General features: G+C 36.4%; 1 protein-coding gene across 4 annotated transcripts; it reads right to left on the bottom strand.

The window, feature by feature from the left end:
• Positions 1 to 945: 945 nt before the first annotated feature.
• Positions 946 to 9457, bottom strand: LOC308185928 (uncharacterized protein). Of its 4 annotated transcripts, none has more exons than XR_013943827.1 (5): positions 7890 to 8044; positions 7755 to 7799; positions 7597 to 7671; positions 5687 to 5745; positions 946 to 2964 (listed from the first exon to the last, which is right to left on the bottom strand). XR_013943827.1 is itself a non-coding variant. In XM_080574656.1 (4 exons), the coding sequence occupies exons 1-4, from the start codon at positions 9286 to 9288 to the stop codon at positions 2776 to 2778; spliced, it is 306 nt and encodes a 101-aa protein (XP_080430782.1). In that variant the 5' UTR covers positions 9289 to 9457; the 3' UTR covers positions 946 to 2775. The 4 variants fall into 4 exon arrangements, 1 of the variants encoding a protein (XP_080430782.1); XR_013943828.1 differs by having other exon boundaries at positions 7597 to 7682; XR_013943829.1 differs by lacking the exon at positions 7597 to 7671 and having other exon boundaries at positions 7890 to 8042.
• Between the last annotated feature and the right edge of the window lie 10260 nt (positions 9458 to 19717).

Raw genomic sequence — 19717 nt, forward strand, 5'->3', positions numbered from 1 at the left:
GACATGGTGTTTTCAGACATGGCTTTTTTCATAGAGTCATGATATAACTGTTGTCTCACCTAGGAGCCCTGAGAGTTCCTGTTTTGCAGCAGCTGGAGGGTTTTACATCCTCTAGTGTTCATTCTTCCTCCCCTCTAGCCTCACTATGCAAAAAAGAAATAGGATGTACACCATGCAGGCCAGAGGCATTGTGTGAGATGCTACTGACACCCCTCCATTCTCCAGTCTTTTCTGCCAGACAAGTCTCTGAGATGTCTGCCACAAGATGGGAGCTGGGAAATGGACTGCAGTACTCATAAGCATACCACAGGAACCAAAATGAACTTCACCCTCCCCATCCTAATAGTATTTTTCCCCCTGTTCTTTCCCCCTTTTAGCTACAGCAGGAAGTGCATTAAAGAAGTACATTTAGGTCACTTCAGACCAGAACACTAAAACAAATGCTGATAGTTCAAGGTTAATAGATGCATAAAACAAAAGTAATTCCATGTCAAAGCTGAGATGACAGGTGATTTGACTTGAGACTGCCTTGCAATCACTCTTTTACATGTGCTCTGTACTGAGCCTGGCGGAAGGTGTTATGTTTCTGACATTTACTTGTCAGAAAAGTATGACAATAGAAATTGTTTCTATCTCTGCTGGTCCCAGATGTTAACCTTCTAGCTTTATTTTGTAATTGGGGTTCCACGGAGCTTTAACATTTTCTATTGATTCAATAGAAGTGATAACATTTCCAATCATAAGAAGGCATTATAGAAATATCAGGCAATTCACATATCAAAATGTTTGATAGCTGGGCTCACCACATTAATTTCTGTCACCTTTGCTAGGAACCCTTTATCCTCTTTTTAATACTGAAGGACACCTGAGAGTAGTTTCTGTCACTTTTATTGTTCAATAAAGTAGACAAAAGTTTCAATTAACAACCAAGGAGCCTCTAGGAAATTGTGAATGAGAGTATATTTTATTCATTTTACTGTATTTCTTTTTTCTAATGTGCCAGCTGTGACTTCTAAGCCATGCTTCACAGGAGAGAGAGGGAAAAAAAGTTGATATAAGCTGACATGGTCTGAGGGCCATATTTTTTAAAACATCTTTGTTTTACCTGTGAGAGTCAGGTGTTACAAATATTTTTTTTATAATTCAGCTCTACCAGTGGATGCCAAAAACTTATCAGCCCTAAGGTTTAATTCAGATACAAAGGAAATGAATAATGGATGTAATACATGGTGTATTAGGTTAGGAATAAGATGCAAGACTCTCATCCTTTGTAAGCTAGTGTCTTATGCCTGCATGCTATTTAAAAGCTTAGGTACTACATTTATACTTTGTAGTTGGCAAACAGCCAAAGAATGACCTTCTAGGTCTCAGTGCTATTTCTATGCCTTTCCTGCAATTAAAACTGATAAGTTTGTAGAGGCAGGTGCCACACCCAGGCTATCATTTTACCTTTGAAAATCCTTCTGTATCCCTTCAGATTTTTATGGATTAAACATTTGCCCTGGCCAGCCATTCCACCAATCAAGGAGTTAATGGCAATATCTTTCTGGTGTCCTACTCCTCAGTCTGTCAGTGTTCAAGAGGCATTTGGTTAATGACCTCAAAAACATGCTTTAACTTCTGGTTAGCCTGGAGTGGTTAGGCTCTTGGACTTGATAATCTTTTTAGATCTCTTCCAACTGAACTATTCTTCTCTATCCCACTGACATACACCTGAACAGTTGTTAAAGCTTGGTGTAATGATACCCTGTCTGCAGCTTTGAAGCCCTCCTGATGTCACAACTTCCCCTTCACATGTCCCACTCTAACATATCTCAGGACATCCAAAGGACAATGCCACAGTCCAACCCAGTTGGGGTAACCAAGAGGACAGTTTTCACGCAGTTTTAGGACCATGGTCATTTAAAAGGATGCACTGGATAGAAAGACCAGTAAAGAAATATATTATTTCAATTTTGGAATATCTATTTCTGTTTTTATTTTAAGGTCTGCACATTTATTCCGTGACTGATTTTGGAGCCTAAATCATTTTTTATATGTTTGCCTGAAGGTTATAAAACACCTCAATAACACTGCTCTTTCCCTTTCTTCTTCTCACCTTCATCTCCAGCTTGTGAAAGTAGAGAATTTATATAAAATTTCAATCCATCTAAAAGCTACCAATGTATAAAACAGGATAATTCCACAATGTAATAAATATAAACTCAGTTCAATAGACATCAGTGTCATGGAAACAACTGTTAAATTTCAGAAAGAAACATTCCTTACAGATGTATAAACCTCCTGTCACAATGATTGTGTAGGGTAAGTGAGAGCTGCAACCGGACTCGGTTGTTTTATTTTCCTTTCATTCCTATTGAAGAATGTATAAGTGCCGTGAATAAGAAGTCTTGCCTTATGTTGGAGAAGCAAAATGGCATTTTTTACCACCATTATTTCCCCTTGCTAAACAGAAGTTCAACCTACTTAAGCATAAAGAGAGTAATAAAATCAGTTGGTCACCAGATAACAAGCAACATCTTCTAGCTGGCCTGCTCCATAAGGATTTCCTCAATGATTTGACAGCATCTTTCTTTTTACCTATGGACTCTTGCTCCATCTTTGTTGTTTAATTTAGTGAAGGTGCCCTGCATAGCTCAGGGTTGTCATAGGCAAGGTTTAGGTAGTAGTCAAAGTGCCATCTATGATGGCAGTGCTCAACATTTCCATACAGCTTTCTGGTATCAAAATACTATATTGTAACATCCAGAAAGGATGGCCAACATTTAAGCTTATTTACCAGTATTGTTGTAATTGTATACCATACAAGTTATGAGGCCAGTATTTTTGAAAAAGCAGTTTGTTCTTCACTAGCCCCTCTTTCTTCAGCTCCTTATGACTTTCATATGGCTCTATATCAGGCTGACACGGACTTTTGCATCTTAAATGATAACCATCTGCACGATGCAACAGAATTTGATGTACCTGCAGGGGTAGAAAGGACAGCTTATCAGTGGTTGGACCTCTGCTTTTTCTCAGATATGTGGTTGTGAAATGTATATCAAATTGACTGTCCAAAACCTGAGACATCTAAAAGTCATAACCAGTAGTTAAAAGATTTTGTTTATATTTCATATTTTGTCTCCTTTGACTTTTGGTTTTTGTGACATTCACAAATAATCTAAGGCTACTTATTACTTTGTGTTTCAATCTGCAAATCCAAGTTTGGTCAAGTCTGGGTTACTAAAACAGCCATCATCTAATTATTTATATAATAGCAGTAAAGAATAAGAAAATAAAACTACGGATAGGAAAAGATAATCCTGATTTGTGATATTAAGTACCTATTTTTATCAAAATATTTTAGTGTCTAATTGTTCTTCATTGTTTAGTAACCAAGGCCTATATTTCTATATATTTGAAACTTCATTTTTTCATTATACAAAAAGTTTTATTTACTACACTGTTTTCCTTTACCATTTTCTCAGAAAAAGACTCAAAGTTTAAAACAAAAGTTATAGGTAAAAAGTGTGAAAAAATCCTTTCCTTTCCTTTTTTTTTTTTTCCATCCTAGGACACGTTGCTGTATGCCAAATCAGATTTCATTTTCATCCATTTTTTTCTTGTGCAAAAAATCCTGAACAGTTGCCCTGCACACCAGTCAGAGTACAACTGTCAGTACTGGACCACCAATTTCTATGGAGTTTGCAAGGCCTCATCTCTGGGCCATAACAGACTGTGTTTGAACTTTTCTTGACCTGCCTCTAGGTGTGTGGTCACTTGGTTTATCTGTAGCAGCAGGCTTGTTAATCATTGTGTGGCTGTGCCAACCTTGTTTTGCTTTTGTTAGCTTATCATCTAAACATACATTTTATGTAGACAGTAGGAACAAGCAGCTATTCCATGTAGAATGAGAGATTTATGACTAACATAACACAGTATCAAAACATACAAGCTTTGTACAATTGCACAAGCCTTGAATTGGAGGGTTACATGGTGGAAATTAGTACAGGAATGGGAAGTTAAGAGACAGCTCACAGGCTGGCAATGAAGACTCAATGGCTATAAATAACCCAGACATTATTTTTTTCTTTAAAATAAAGACATCAAGCTGGACAGAAGTGGCTGCAGTGGTAAGAAAGAGAACAAAGAAATTGTATCTGACATACATAAAATGCAGCATATATAATGAATTTGGATGTAACATGGACTATAGGCCATTGCAAGATACAAAAATATGTAGGAAATACATAAAAACCTCCATTGGATCCAAAGAAAACCAAGATTGAGGAAGAAGGAACTATCAGCATTGTCCTCATACTGTCCCTTAGTATGGAAGGATTCGGTTGCTGATGACTTACTGTTCTCACACCACCACCACCACATTTCCTCTGTGAATATCAAGTTTTAAAATTCCTTTACAATAAGTATTGTATGGATGACTTGTTAACAAGGAATTATTTTTCTTAAAAATATAGAAAACATTTCTGAAAAACGTACACAAAATATCAAACTCTGGAAGTTACTGCCTGGCTCCAGTCTCAGACACTTTAAAGGTTATCCATGCCAAAGAGAAGAGAACAAAAATAAATCAAGTAAGTGAGTCTGTTGAGTTTTTTTGTTGTTGTTTTCCCTCCCCTTTTATTCCATCATGTTTTTGCTGGAAAAGATGCATTTCCTGGAGCTGCTGATGTGTTTTGGGACTTCAGGCACAGATCCTCTCACCATTTTCAAGTCTCATTCTGAAGGCTGGAGTAACCTTTTTTCTGTTATGGACAGTCAGGGCTGTGCAGGATTAAATAATTTCTTGGATAACCTGTGCAGATCCCATGGACAGCTGTGGCTATCAGGACTAAGACCTTAAATGCAATTTTATATTCTTTGGAGAACCAGTCCAGAGAGCAGAACATTGGGGTCATATGTTTTTGGTTGCTAGAGGACTTTTTCTTAGACAGTGGATTTTCCTGAACCTAGTACTAAACTTTCTGATGAGAGAAATAGCTTTCCAAATGTCCTATTCTATTGCCTATTATTACTGGGAATTGTTTTATTGCACAGACTCTGAAATATTTCATGACAAGAGGACAGGAAAAAAACAGAACTAAAGGCATGTAAATAGGAGATGGATTGCAAATAGAACAGGACTATATGCCCTTCCTGATATTTATAAAGGAAGTTATTGTTGGCAAGTGAACGGAACTACAGAAGTCTCTGCATTGAGATGAGGACCAATAAAGCCTCCTATGCTTACATATGTTTGATTTTATGTATGATAGAAGTCATGAAAAAAAATGGCGTTATCTAAGTAGTTAGCAAATGGACATATATGTAGAATCAAGACCTACATTGTTATTAGTACAATTTATATATTATGTTAGAAAAGTTATCACTGCTCCAAGCAAGAAAATGTCAGAATTGCCTGCTCTTAATTATGCAACCACATCCATCTATAAACCACTGCATTTTTCGCCTCTAGTAGAAAAGCAGTATGTAATTAAGGATACTATAACTTGTGCATGCACATGGAAAGATTTAATTATCTTCTCTCCCTTTTCAGGACCAACCTTCTTTCATTGCCTCCCATCTTTGATCTTTGGCTTAGACTCAGCCAGATCTACACTCTCCCACCCTCCTTATGCAAAGCTCTCTCTTCCTCTAGTCCCAAGGCTTCTCCTCTCTTGAATCCTTCTCCTGCTTTGAAACCTACCTCCCAGGCTGGCTGCTGTAATCTAGCAGTCTCCACGGAGTAGGTGGGAGTTACATTTGCTGCAAGAAACAGTGCACAGGGGTGAATAAAACGTCTGCCTCATACCCAGCAACACTCCCTCCTGCTGTATTTCAAGACCCTTTTGCAAGCATTTGTCTAAGAAATGGACAATGGCTCATTTCTATTTTAAAACAGGCAAAACACTTGCAGTGTTTCTAGGTTAATTCTCAGAAATATGTACAGGGTTCTGGCTGACATTTTTAAAGAAACTCACCAGCCAACAAATCTGAACCAAACAGACTAAGCCATTGACATTTGGCAAACATATTAGTAAATAGAAGTAGGATGAGGTAACAGGGAAATGCTCAGCAGCCTAGCTAATTGGCTCTGATATCAACCCCAGTCCTGTAATAAGGTATAGTCCTGCTTACATATCTACTGAGTAACGTGCATATAAACATCTATCTACAGTGATTACAGGAAATACTCTGCAGTCAGATATTTGTGTAATTCAAACATAAAATAATCTACTTCGGGCACAATAACATACAGGAAAAAGTATGATTAGGGTTGCCGAGCAAACTAGCCTGCAAGAGCAAATACTGATAGAGGGTTTTTGACACAAGCCTGTATTGCCTTATAACATATTATCATTTCCTATGGTTCCAAGGTCAATGTCTCTTTCACAAATAACATTTCGGACCTGTAATTGTTCATCTACATGCCAGCAATTATGGGCGAATTGATCAGCCAGTAATTAATGCTATGCTATTACACTTTTTAATTTGTAGATTATACAGCTGCAAGCATTCACACATTTTTAATTTGTATATTATACAGCCACAAATGTTTACAATGCCCTTTTTAATCTCCTTACACTACCAGTGCCATTATTCACTGTAGATTAATGATACACCGAATGCTGAGGTTTATTTCATTTACCACTCTTACCAAGAGAGCTGTTAACATTACTGTGCTCTATTACTTAATGTCTTACTGCAGCTGCTAGTGAGCATTGGTTACCCTTTAAAATATTACCAGTTGAATATTCTTTCCCTCTCTCTTTCTCTCTCTCTTAAGCACTCTTGCTACTGACAATATGACTCTGTGGTAATATTATACTTTATTTTCAAATTTATTTCAAGAGCCTTGTTCCAAGGCATTTCAATCTTTTGTTCCAAACAAAGGTACCTCACCAGCCCTGGATGTTTTGCATTCCCCAGCCTGTTCTTCCTACACTCTTCCTCTGCATGACTTCACTATCTTCTTCATATTATATTGTAAGCTGGGCAGCTAGCCCATAGTCTTACTTCAGGGAAACATTTCTGGTCAGGACAACACTCCAGCATGTCTTTAACCTAAAGCACTTGTTCCAGTCTATACAAGAACCTCTTGCTTACATTATTTACTTGAATAGGACACTGCAAAAATAATCTTTCTTGCTAAAGACTTAATCCAAAGCTTATCAAAACCAACAAAAGCTGTCTATAAAAGACTTGCTACAGAATTTAGGGACATCACATTTTTTTTCCCTTTTGTCTTTAATATGGCAATGTTACTACTACCTCTTATAAAGTGATTTGTGATATACAGATGAAAGTCTTAGGTATTGTTAAAACCTTAAGCTGTTTGAAATCATGAAAACCTATTTCACTTTCTAAGCTCCTCTTTCAAAATACAAGTCAATTATATATATATATATATACACACATACATAAACACACACACATATATATATATGCACAAAACATTCTACTTGGCATTGGTGCATTCTTATCGGAACTTTACTTAAGGCAAAATGATCAGTATTCTTCAAAACTACACTAAGCAAAATAGTTTCCTTCTTTCCCTCTTCTTCAAGAGGGAATAAAATATTTTGAAGTTAATTATGAGGACAAAATAAAACTCACCTGATTCCTTGTCCCCCTACAAATAAAATACCTAAACCACCTCCATGAAAAGACTCTTCTTTACAGCTTTAATTCCTGAAATGGTACTGAAAGGAAACTTAAGAGACCTATTGCAAATCAGTGGACAACTGGACACATAATTTTTTTTTTTTAAATACCTTGACTGAAAAGTGAAACATCTATTATCTCTTCATGATCACCTCCTGAAAAATAAAATGCAGTGGAAGAACTTGTCTCTTGAAGGAAGATGCAACACTTGACTAGCATTTCCACAAGAAGCCATTGTGAATTACCAGAGGTAAAATATCCATTTTAAAGTCCAGCTGATATGTTCTTTAAATAAATGTTCTTTCAAAAAATATTTTTCCCCAGAAATCAGATTCATTTAACACGTAAATAACAAAAAGCTGACTTTCTGTTGAAAAGCAGTTTTGAAGGGAAAAATGTTTAACTAGTCCTAGTCAATGCCGTTACAATGATTTACACCTGTTGAAGATTAATACTTATCAAATTCACATGGGCATTGCAAGGATTAATGTTTACAACATTTTACTGGAAAGCTAAAATGATCTCCCACAAACATTAAACAGTGACACCTGTGATAACTCGTGTTACATACTATGTTAAGTACAAAAGATGTCTGAAGGATGTCAGATATCACTGCTGATAAACATAAAGACTTCCACAGGATTCTTGCTAATAAGTAGTTGTAGAAAAAAAAAAAATATATATATATATAAACACCTGTATGTTATAGCAGTTTTCTTTTTTCTTTTTTTTTAATCTAAATGATTTCTGAAATATATATATATATAAAAATTAAATATATTTTTCATTAAATGTTTTATCCATCCAATAGATTTAAATTTTTCTCAGGGACAGCAGAAAGTTTCTGCAGGCAAACTGAATCATGTTCTCCTGTTTCAAGCCCCAGAACATCTACTATAGTGATTCCTAAGCTTTTTGTCAGTGACAGAATTTGAGCATGAGCTTAATTTATTTGACTTAACTGGGGTCCTGCTCCCTAGACTTAAGAGAGCTAAAGATCAGTCCACAAAATGTGGTCATTGGTAACAGGAGCCCTGGTTTTTAATTTCTTCTGGAAGCACTGAGATTTTACTTTCCTTCTCATAGAAAACATCTGTAATTATTGTAATGTCAGATAACAGTGTGTTCTAAGAAGAGAAAGCTAACCCAGCTCACTGAGTACAGGAAAATTCATTGACATTGTCAGCAGAAGGAAGAACTTTTAAGGCACTTAAAGAAAACAGACTTATGTTCCTTGCTGAAGCACCTCTTGTGTGTTGTTTTGAGGTGGTTTAGCAAGATAATTCTTGTAAATGGCAATTTGACCTTCCCTGCTGTCACTACATGCTAACGGAGTGCTGGACGCTGTCCCTAGGTACCAGGCTCCTCACAAGTGAGTTTGCATTACCACAGTAACAACCACATGTCTATACTCTTCCCTTTTTAAAAATTTGTTTAATTATTTATTTTTAATAAGGCCAGACTTTTTTTATATATATTTTTTTAATGTCCCTGTCCTTGATCCTCAAAATTATGCTTAAGATGCCTAATTCCCACTGAGTCCACACATCAAAAATATTCTCTTGGTTTATTCTTCTCCACCATATATAGTTCTTCTCTACCTAGGAAGTGAGTGTAGAAAATGTTCTTACCTGTCATCCCCATGACACCATTTAGGAAAACATGCAGATAATATTCCCTTTCTTTGACCTGGTGGTACCTGTAGGGTTTTTTTACCAAATAACTTCCAGACACAGAGCAAAATCAGTGGAATTTCCCTGAGCTCTGCAAATTAGTTTCTTCTCTTTCCTATACCCCACATCTCCTTCACCACTGAGATTAAGGAGTTTATAAAATACAACTTGTTACAGCCATGAGGGATTACTACTATATATTATCACTCACAGCTCATTAACCCCAAAGCCCTGCTAACTAAGAAAATCCTCTCTAATGAGGTTTCCTTCACTGCACTAAAGAACAAAAGGTCTCAAAGTTTTGCCTATTACCAATCTTCCTCAAATTATTTTCCCGTAATTAAAATGGAACTTTAAGACCATTAAAATACAAATCTGAATTTCTTGTACTCAAGAAAATCCATGTCCACTGTTATTTCTGTGCTTGCAAAGGATCTTCAAACTGTCAAATAGAGGGGGAATACATTTCTGCCTTTAATCAACTATAAAAACTGGATCCTACTTTTGAAATAAAGTACATGACTTCTGGGCATATTAGTCGTAATTCAGTTTTGGTGTAAGCAGACACACATTTTGTTACCATTTATGGGAATCAGGCAGTTTTCTTCTGGGATAAATTAGGATTCTTTGTCAAGAATTACAAAAGCAAATGGACTACTTGTCAGGTGTCCCAGCAGTAAGTGTGATGGAAAAGGCCGAAATAAATTGGCTTGACAGAGGAAGAAAAATAAATCTATTTACTATTATTTACATTATAGTAGTACTTAGCAGATCCAAAAGGGACTGAGAAACTCACAGTGAGAGTTCTGTGAGAAAAAAAGTACAATTACAGAGTAAATTTTATGGGCATTAAATGTTCCAAATTGCAGTTATATGGATAGAGAAAGGCTCTTCCTTTTTTTTTTTTTTCTTTTCTTCTTTCCCCCCTTTTATTTCTGAAATGATTGTTATACTTAGTCAATTTCTAACTCTGTTGTGCATTCAAATTCAGTTTCTAGATGAAATAAAGTGCACTATTTCACCAAAACCCCCATGATGCTAATTCTGATAGTTACTAGTTACTTAGTGAACCCTAAGTAACTTAATGAACTTAGAGCCCCAGTGACCTTAACACTCCATTTATTGTTATGTATTTAATATCAAAGACCAGGGAGATGAGTGGTTGGAAAGCTGCCTGGCAGAGAAGGACCTGGGAGTACTGATTGATAGGCAGCTGAATATGAGCCAGCAGTGTGCTCAGGTGGTCAAGAAGGCCAACAGCATCCTGGCTTGCATAAGAAGCAGCGTGGCCAGCAGGTCTAGGGAGGTGATTGTCCCCCTATACTCGTCTCTGGTGAGGCCGCACCTTGAGTACTGTGTTTAGTTCTGGGCCCCTCGCTACAAGAAGGACATGGAGGTGCTCGAGAGAGTCCAGAGAAGGGCAATGAAGCTGGTGAGGGGTCTGGAGAACAAGTCTTATGAGGAGCAGCTGAGGGAGCTGGGATTGTTCACCCTGGAGAAGAGGAGGCTCAGGGGCGACCTTATCGCTCTCTATAGGTACCTTAAAGGAGGCTGTAGAGAGGTGGGGGTTGGTCTATTCTCCCACGTGCCTGGTGACAGGACAATGGGGAATGAGCTAAACTTGCGCCAGGGGAGGTTTAGGTTGGATGTTAGGAAGAACTTCTTTACTGAAAGGGTTGTTAGGCATTGGAATGGACTGCCCAGGGAGCTGGTTGAGTCACCATCCCTGGAGGTCTTTAAAAGACGTTTAGATGTAGCCCTTAGTGATATGGTTTAGTGCAGGACTTGTTAGTGTTAGGACAGAGGTTGGACTAGATGATCTTGGAGGTCTCTTCCAACCTAGACGATTCTGTGATTCTGTGATTCTCTGAAAAATGAAAATTATGGTTTTGGTGAGAAGACCCCGACTGTTCCATTGTTCAGCCTGCTGCACATGATACCTTATCTCTATGTTCCTTCAAAAATGTCATTGTGGGAGTTTGAGATTGTGTGTTAGCTGCCTGCTAGAAGGTTTATTCCTTAGACCAGGATCATAATAATAATTTTTAAATATCGATCTGAGGATCTGTTTCTGTCTTGGAGACAATATTTGCTTACAGATGAAGAAGACCTTCACAACAGAAATAAAGGGAGGTTTTGAGGTACCTTGTCAGTAATGACAGGTCCATCACGAGCTAAAGGAAAGGCAGTTCATGCCACAGGGGAGGAACTGGGGAAAAAAAAAAAAAAAAAAAAAAAAAGGGAATTTAGAGAATAATGATCCCAGCAGTAACATCTATACAAGAGGTTGAAGTGCTACTATACTGAAACTAAAGTTGCTGTGTTGCTGTGGATCCAGTAAATACAGATCTTCATTGCCACTAGGACTCATTGTAGACCCTGCAAGCTGACAACACTTCTCTTCATTATTATTCTGAATTATTCCTTTTATAAGTCAGAAAGTGACTTTGGGTTCACCTAAACCAGGAAGCCCCAGTGCCATCTTGTCTGCTGACAAGTCTCTCCATAGAAGCCAGGCTTTGATTCTAGTTTCTTTTAGTGGTAAATGATGGGCAACTGAAAATAAGATGAATCGTGGGCAGATGCTCTCAGCAGAAGTTTCTTTAGAGAGAAATGCTAAAACTAAACAAACAGTCTCTTTTACACATCAAATGTGTTCTCTTTGCAAAGGGCATTCACAGTGACTCAGATCAGTACATTTCCCAACCTCACTAGTTAAAACATGAAGCTCTGAAGTCCTCATTTCTATTTTTGGTTATTCCAATAATTTTATTTGAGTCATGTAATTGTTCTGTATTTCTTTTCCACCTTTTCTCTCATTTATTTGTTTCTTTGAGGTGTTCCTGGCAAAAAATGTTTTAAAATAAGCTTAAGAGAATATGTGCTTAATAGACTAGGCAAATGTATATGTAAAAACTATAACCAATTTCCTTCCTTCCTTCCTTCCTTCCTTCCTTCCTTCCTTAACTATGTTCATTTTCTTAACATGGGCTATCATGGGTGGAATAAAGTTATAGTGTTAGATAAGTGCCAAATGGAAGTTTTCCAGCCTGAAAGTGATACTACCATGACTAGTTATGGGATATTCGATCTAATTATAACATTCTGGGGGTTCTTTTTTTTCTCTCTTTTGTTTTGTTTCATGGTGGTTTTGTGGTCTATTTTCTTTTGGTTTTGTTTTCCAAAGAAAGCATAAAATATCCTTCTCTTATGCTAAAGATTCAATTTACTTTCCTGAATTATTTATTTTGGTTTTACCTCCCTCAAAGTAGACATGTTTGTATCTTAATTTGTTAGTTTTCTTTTCCTAAAATCTTTACATCGATATATAGCTATGATGGAAGAAAAAAATGAAGAGTATGTGAAAATTTTACAAGCCTGGACTGCACAGCTAGATTTTGGTTCTGCATCTACTATCAAATCTTAAAACAAAGTCTTCATTCAGTTGATCCACCATGGCTTGAGTTGTACTGCCCGGAGGGTACATGCACATCCAGAGATGTGGCTGCAACACCTTCAGATCGCATGTGATTATATGCAAGATGATAAGACTAAGCAACTTGCATGAAATGAGCTGGATCTACCAAGACCTAAATACATGCAGCACTTTCAAAAAAGGGTAGGCAGCAGATTTTCCAGGTGAACTAAACAGAAGCTTCCATCCACTTGAGACCTGTGATAAGCCTCTCTCTTCTCAAAGTAGCTTAAATGTACATTGCAGCAGGTTTTATTGTTAACCTCTCTTTGGCCTTCAACAAGTAGTCAATAGCCCTGCAGATTATATTCTCCTCTGCCATCCTGATTGCTAGAAGCATTCATCCAGAACTAAGCCACTACAGTAAACAGAGCAGGGTGAGAATTTTTCAACAAAACACTTTTTCATCAGAAAAAGGTGATTCATCGAAACTGAAATCTTTCAGAGGAAAGTGGTTGTTTCATTGATTTTTGTGGTGGCAAAGTTATGGAGTTCCTGAAAAGTTTTTTTTTTTTTTTGAGGTGTTTGAAGCAAATAATATTTTCTACTTCACATAAGTATTTGGGCAAATATTAATGCCAGGTTACATGACCACAGGTAATTTAATAATAAAAATAAAAATATGGAAAATGATTTTGAAGACAAAAGACTTTTTTTTTTTTCTCTCATATTTTCAGTTTATATCTTTTTTTGAAGACTTTTATGCTATTTCAAGTTAAACCAGAATATGTTTGACTGAATGGTAAAACAGCCTCCCATACACCCATAAAGAAAATAACCAAGTGCTTAATAAGTTTTCCATTTTCTTGTGTCATAGACTAGTGAAATCATCCAGAAGACAGCCCTCATCAGTAGTATGGCTGTATCCATCTCTTAGAGTATAGAAATGGCTCATTCATGTAAATATAATCTCGATAAACAATGTATGGACTGTAGTAGAGAAAAACAAAACCATATCTGAATATACTGCTCAGCCAATGAAATGCCAAGATGAAATTGTTACATCATCATAATATACATCTACTGATTTTCCATGTTATGAAAGTACAATCGCCTTTTTAATTTTCTGTTTGTTTGAGCTACTGCTAAAGACTGAATTTTCCAATGAACTTTTGAAGAATTTCAAATAAATTTCTGGGCAGAAAGATACCTGAAAAAGTATGATAAGAAGAAACGGGATAAGAAAACTGTGATGTCTTAAGATGAAGAATGGATGTGATTGAGCAAAAATACCTCTTCTAAATAAATATTTTCTTCATATATCCATGGGAGTAGCAGGAAACTATATTGCCCAAACATAAGAAAAGTAATAGAGAAACAAACAGCAACACTCAGAAGGTGTGGAAAGACTTTTTATTGCAAGCAGTCTACATGGGATAACCAGGACTTTGCTAAATTAAAGAATCAGATAAGGATATCAAAATATTAAAGCATACAATTTAAAAGTACAATGAAAAGAAAAGAAAGAAAAAAAAAAAAGAATATGTGTCACAGCGAGGGACAAAAAAAAAAAGACCGCTTTGGCTTTCAGAGAAAAATAGCATATGCAGTTTGCCTGCCTCAGCAGAAACTAATACGAGGTGAGAGATAGCGTAGAAAATGAAATGATCATAACAAATTAATACGGACCTTCTGAGAAAGCAGATCAGGAAGTGTTTTTTGTAGATAATAGAGACTCACATAAAAACAGCAATACTGATGGTGAGTTTTTTGCAAACACCCTGGTGTTGAATGAGATAGAAAATGTACAGCATGTTATCATTTTAAAAGGGATTGTGCCCTTTTTATAATGCTGCTTCTTCCACTGAGGAAACCAGTCAAAAAGATCAAAGGCTGCACTGGGTTTAGTTCTCCCTAAAAATCTGAAACTGAGTGAAATATAGAAGCAACCACAGTGTCAAACATAGAGAGAGGATCTCAACTAAAATATTCTGTTTTCTCCCCAATCACTAGTGTATTAGCTGAGCAGAGATAAAAGAAAAATCATTATAATCTCCATAATGCTTGCCATGAATTAGAGACACATGAACTGCAAAGCGGGAGATTTCTTGTTAGGCTGAGGCTTGTATTTACAAGTGAAGGGAACAGAGCTTTGCCTAAAATCAGGGATCAGGTTTCCCATGGACAGTAGATGAGGAATTATCAAAGGGTGTAGAAATAACATTGGCAATGGCATATAGTACTGGGGATTGAGATAAATGTATTGCAGTTCTGTCTGATACTGGAACCAATCTCTGAAAAATATACAGGAGGGGATGAAAATGTCAAAACCAAGGTTTGTGTAATTGCTTCAAACTTTAGTGAGATGCTCTGTTCCTCTAAATTCTCTGCTGCTGTCTCCCTCACTCTTCAACACACATACAACCATGCACCATCCCAATAAAAACAAAGGGTGACAGACATTTACTCCAAGTCCCTTTAATTTTTTCATAACAGAAAAACAATCCTGACCATCTATCAGAAATCCTTTGCAATATGTTAGCGCTATCATCCTGATGCACCTGTGGAGCCAGGTTTCTGCTCTGAGCTTGGCCAGTAACACAGCAGGTGACACAGACCCTTCCTGCTGGGTACCCATGTTCCCTGTCTTTGCACTAAACATCCTGCACACAAATGCTGAAGTTGGTGTGAAGATAACTGTCAGCTGTGGTAAAAAGAGGACAAATTGGTCTTCAGAACTTTTACTTCATGAATAAAAGTGCCAGTTCCTCAGGAGTACAGAAGAATGTAGTCACTGTGAATTAGGCACTAAGAGATTTTTTCCCCATGAGGGAAAATTTCATGTTTGCCATTATTATTACTTTTTTATGTTAGTTAAACAGGAAATCTAAAAGAGAGCTGTTCAATTGACAGCTTCCAAACAACAGACTGTTTCTGTCCATCTTTTTCTTAATATTCTACCTCAATATACTACTACAATGCTGATTGATTTGCTAACCAGCTCATGAAAAAACTACTGCAGTATAATATCTACTGATGCTAAAGGAAGTGGAGAGCTCTGATGTAAATGAAATACGAGGTTTTGGGGCTATTCAGCTGTAATTAGTGGTAAATTGAGAAGTGTGACAACTCAGGGAAGTTGTGATTTTGTTGCTGCAGGTCTCTTGGCTCTACCATGCTAGTGAAGAAGAGAAAAGCATGACAAGTATAAACTGTAATTCCCATGAGAGAGAACAACAAACTGAAGAGACACAGGGTGATCTCAAACAAAACTACAGTGAAATATTTGAAACAGAAAATTGTCATTTGAGACTGGGGGGAACATCGAGGAATGAGGGAGTATTTAAATTTCTACTCTCAAATGGGGATAAAAAAGAAATAAATATAAAATATCAGTCTTTCCTGCACAACTGTTCCATAAATTGGACACCTCATTCTCTTAGAGAGATTCCTTAACAAGTATATTAATTGACATGTAAGAAAAAATAAATAGAGACAACAGCAACACCTTTTGAACGATTGTATCCATTTTATTGCCTTTTTAATATTTTTATGATCTTTTTATAGATAATTTTACTATATACATTTTATCTTTATGAATGCTACTGTATGTCTATATCAGATATTTGTTAGAAAGTTTGTCTTGCAGTGGATTGTATATAAATTAACTTGATATTTTCACATCATAACACACATCTATCAATGAAAATCAGTTTCTATCAAAAAACTTAATATAGAAAAGTGTTTAATTTATGGTAGAATTGTATAGATTTTGTCTGGTTACATAGCTTATTTTTGCTTGGTTTTGCTGATTAATATACCTAAGCCAGTTTATGTGTTTGTGTAGATTTTATAGCTTTTTGATTTTTTTAAAAATAAGTTTTCAAATGTGTGAGTTATGAAAATGACTTTTTAAATCTCCTGTTATTTCATAGAAATTCCCTTGTTATCTGTGCTGTAAGTGGCAGCAAGGATAAAATAAGGTTTTATATTCTGTGCTGGATGGAACAAAACATTTTATTTAAGTCTGGATTTTCCTTTAAATTTGCTGAAAATGTGGAACAGTAAAAACTTAATTTGGACTGTCCCAATTGGTTGAATAAATTAGAAAAAACTTTTTTTTTTTTTTTCCTTAAAGAAATGTCATCCAAAATGATTTCATTTCTTACATCTTGACTTTCCTCTCTTTAGGAGAATCACACAGGTCTGGTATAGTTGTCCTTATTGATAAAGCTATCAAGGTGAACATTATATAATTGTTGGTTTGGGACATTCTTTTCTTGCTAGCATAGGTACATTGAAAGAAATTGAATACTAAGACTTGAATCACTAGGAAAAAAAAAAGTATTTGGACAACATATCTAAAAGATTTTTGTGTCTTTTGCAGGGACTGAGAAGGATAAACTTGTTCATGGATTCCCATTCTTTGTCATTTATGCTTGCTGACCATGTTTTGTAAATCTCGTTTTGACTTCAGGACATATGAAGAATTTAACACTGATTACAAACATATTAGAAAGAGTTCAATGGTGCCCCACAGGGCATTAGGGGAGAACACAAGCAAATACAACAGCTTCAGTGTCTGAAATACCAAAAAAACAGGTCTTATCCTCCAGAGAGGAAAAAGCCAGTTTGACCATGATCCTAACAACTGAACAAGACTGTTTGGAGTCCCTCAATTTTTAATTACATTTTAATTGTTTTTCTGTTTGTTTGTTTGTTTATTTGTAGATAAAGAGTTGTTGTTTAACGAAATTAATTTACAGAGTAGGCACAACTTCATGTTTCAACACTGAGCTAAGCACTGCTATGAGATACAAAAATAGGTCAAATCTCTCAGTAGGTCAGTCTCTTGTTTTATTACTTCAGACTGTCACCACAGCTGCCAGTTAATGCTAGTATGTTGCAAATGTTATGTTGTACCAAGCTAGAGTGAGTATAAAAATGTACACTTTAGCTCACTACTAAAACACTCAGAGATGTATCAACAAAAGACTGAGGCTTTGAAATATCTCACCTTTCAGTGAACCTCATGTTTGCCTAACCTTCTTTCCCTTATACATTTAATCTAGTAAAAAGTCTTGCATGGTTCTATCTGTCCACAAATAGGTAGGAACAAAATCATCTGTGTGTGGAAAATCCAGGCAAGTAATGGTGGAAGTTTATATCTGATTCTCTGCAAGATTCTCTCTCAAAAAAAAAAAAAAAAAAAAGGCATTTTCCTGAAATCTCATAAGGTCAGGCAAACTTGTTCAGGGCAGATGACTCCAGGGAAAGAAAAAGACCTTGACTCAATTCTGTATTTGATCTTTGCCAGATATATGTAAAGAGAAGCTGAGTGCTATACCACAGGAGGGGTTGGAAAAATGCTGGTGGTCTCTATGCAGAGAAGAGTTGTGACAGGTCCAGGCCTTTAGTCTGGGAGAAGTAAAATAATATTTAACGTATGGACAAAAATTGAGCTGGAGAAATCTTATCCCAGACTTGTCAAGATGTGTGTTTTTAGGCTATAACTCCTGGATCAAGTCCTACAAGACAGCCAGCTATCAGCTTTTAGGAATGTTTGTGGTGCTCTGTTTTACCCTGTAACTGGGTATCCTGACATTCATCTAAGCTGTATTTGAAAAACACACTTGAAGCATGAACATAAAGCCAAGATTTCCAAACCATTCTCTAAACAGATAGGAATTATGCAGTCTATGTTGTTGTCCTTTCAGTCTTCCATGATAGATCTTTACACAATGAGTTAAACAGGATTTGGAAACAGGGACTTGAACCTCACCTTCTCATATCCTATGTGAATGCTTTAATAAAAATTAGTGTTTGCTGTCTCTAGTGTAAACTCTTTTGTGCTTTCTTTCTGGTCCAACCTTTGAAAAATGAAACAGGTCCAGAGAACTGGGAAATTTTATGATCTTTTTGGACTCGAAGATTGAGGGAAGGACTTAATTAGACCATAAAATACGAATTTGTTGTAGCCCTTGTAAAGGTGTAGCACATAAATATAAAAAATATTAACACACAGTATAAACTGCTCTAAGTACCCCATGTTGATTAACAATGAAAGATCTCACCTTTTAAAATAATAGCAATGCCAGTTGTAGAATGTGAAGAGTGCTTCGAATTACAATGAATTGTAGAATGCATTAGCCACAATATCAAATGCAGTCAAATTAAAACGTTCCCTTCTGACATTTTCAATTAAACCCCATCAAGCTTCCAAACAACCTAGGAAAACTAAATAGACTGTGAGCTAATGGAAAAGGCAGCCTGACATCTTCTCCTTCCAAAAATCAGATTAACCATCAATGCTGTTGAAAAAAATCTGTACCAGAACATTAAACAATTAAGAACTGGCATAACCGTGCTGACCAATGGTCCATCCACTTCTGTGTTGTACCAATTGCTTGTGACAGAGGCCAATACTGAATGCACCAGAGGAAGAAAGAGTAATAATAGTACAGTCTTTCTATTTTAAGATTCTTTCCATTCAAGCACCTCAAAGTTAAATTTGTTTTTGGTGTTTCTATGGCTCCCTTGGCCTAGCATTACAAACTTTCTAATGCTTGTCTGCACAGCACCCTTTTAAAGTTGGAAGGTATAAAAAACATTTTAGAGAAGTAGGAAAGAGCAAGCTTAACTTAAGGTGAGAGAAGGTTTCTGAAACAGGGTAGGAAAGGTAACCCTGATAATCAGAAGTCTCATTTAGGGCAAGTGAAGTGAATCTTCCTTGCAAGTTTCATGGCATAATTTTCAGCTGGTGAAGGACTGCAGGTCTTGAACAACAGAGAATGGAGGTTTGCTATAGTAAAATCTGTAGGAGACACAGGGAGGACAACTGCTTAAGGATCCTAGTACATCCTTGTATGTGGGTCTTGAGAGGTGATCCCTGGTGAGGTCTGGCATAATAAAATGTCACAATAAAATTTCTTTCCACAGACAGGTATTTAGCTAACATAGTAACTTTTTAGTATCACAGCTCCAC

This window comes from Anser brachyrhynchus (assembly GCF_964034855.1).
Source record: "Anser brachyrhynchus genome assembly, chromosome: Z".
NCBI classification, from domain to species: domain Eukaryota; kingdom Metazoa; phylum Chordata; class Aves; order Anseriformes; family Anatidae; genus Anser; species Anser brachyrhynchus.

Coding starts and splice junctions, on each gene's coding strand:
- LOC308185928 (XM_080574656.1), bottom strand. Junction 5,746..7,754: donor TGTTTCACTTTTCAGTCAAG/GTATTTAAAAAA, acceptor TGTTTCTTGCAG/CAAATGTAACTCCCACCTAC. Junction 2,965..5,686: donor TACAGCAGCCAGCCTGGGAG/GTAGGTTTCAAA, acceptor CTACCCCTGCAG/GTACATCAAATTCTGTTGCA.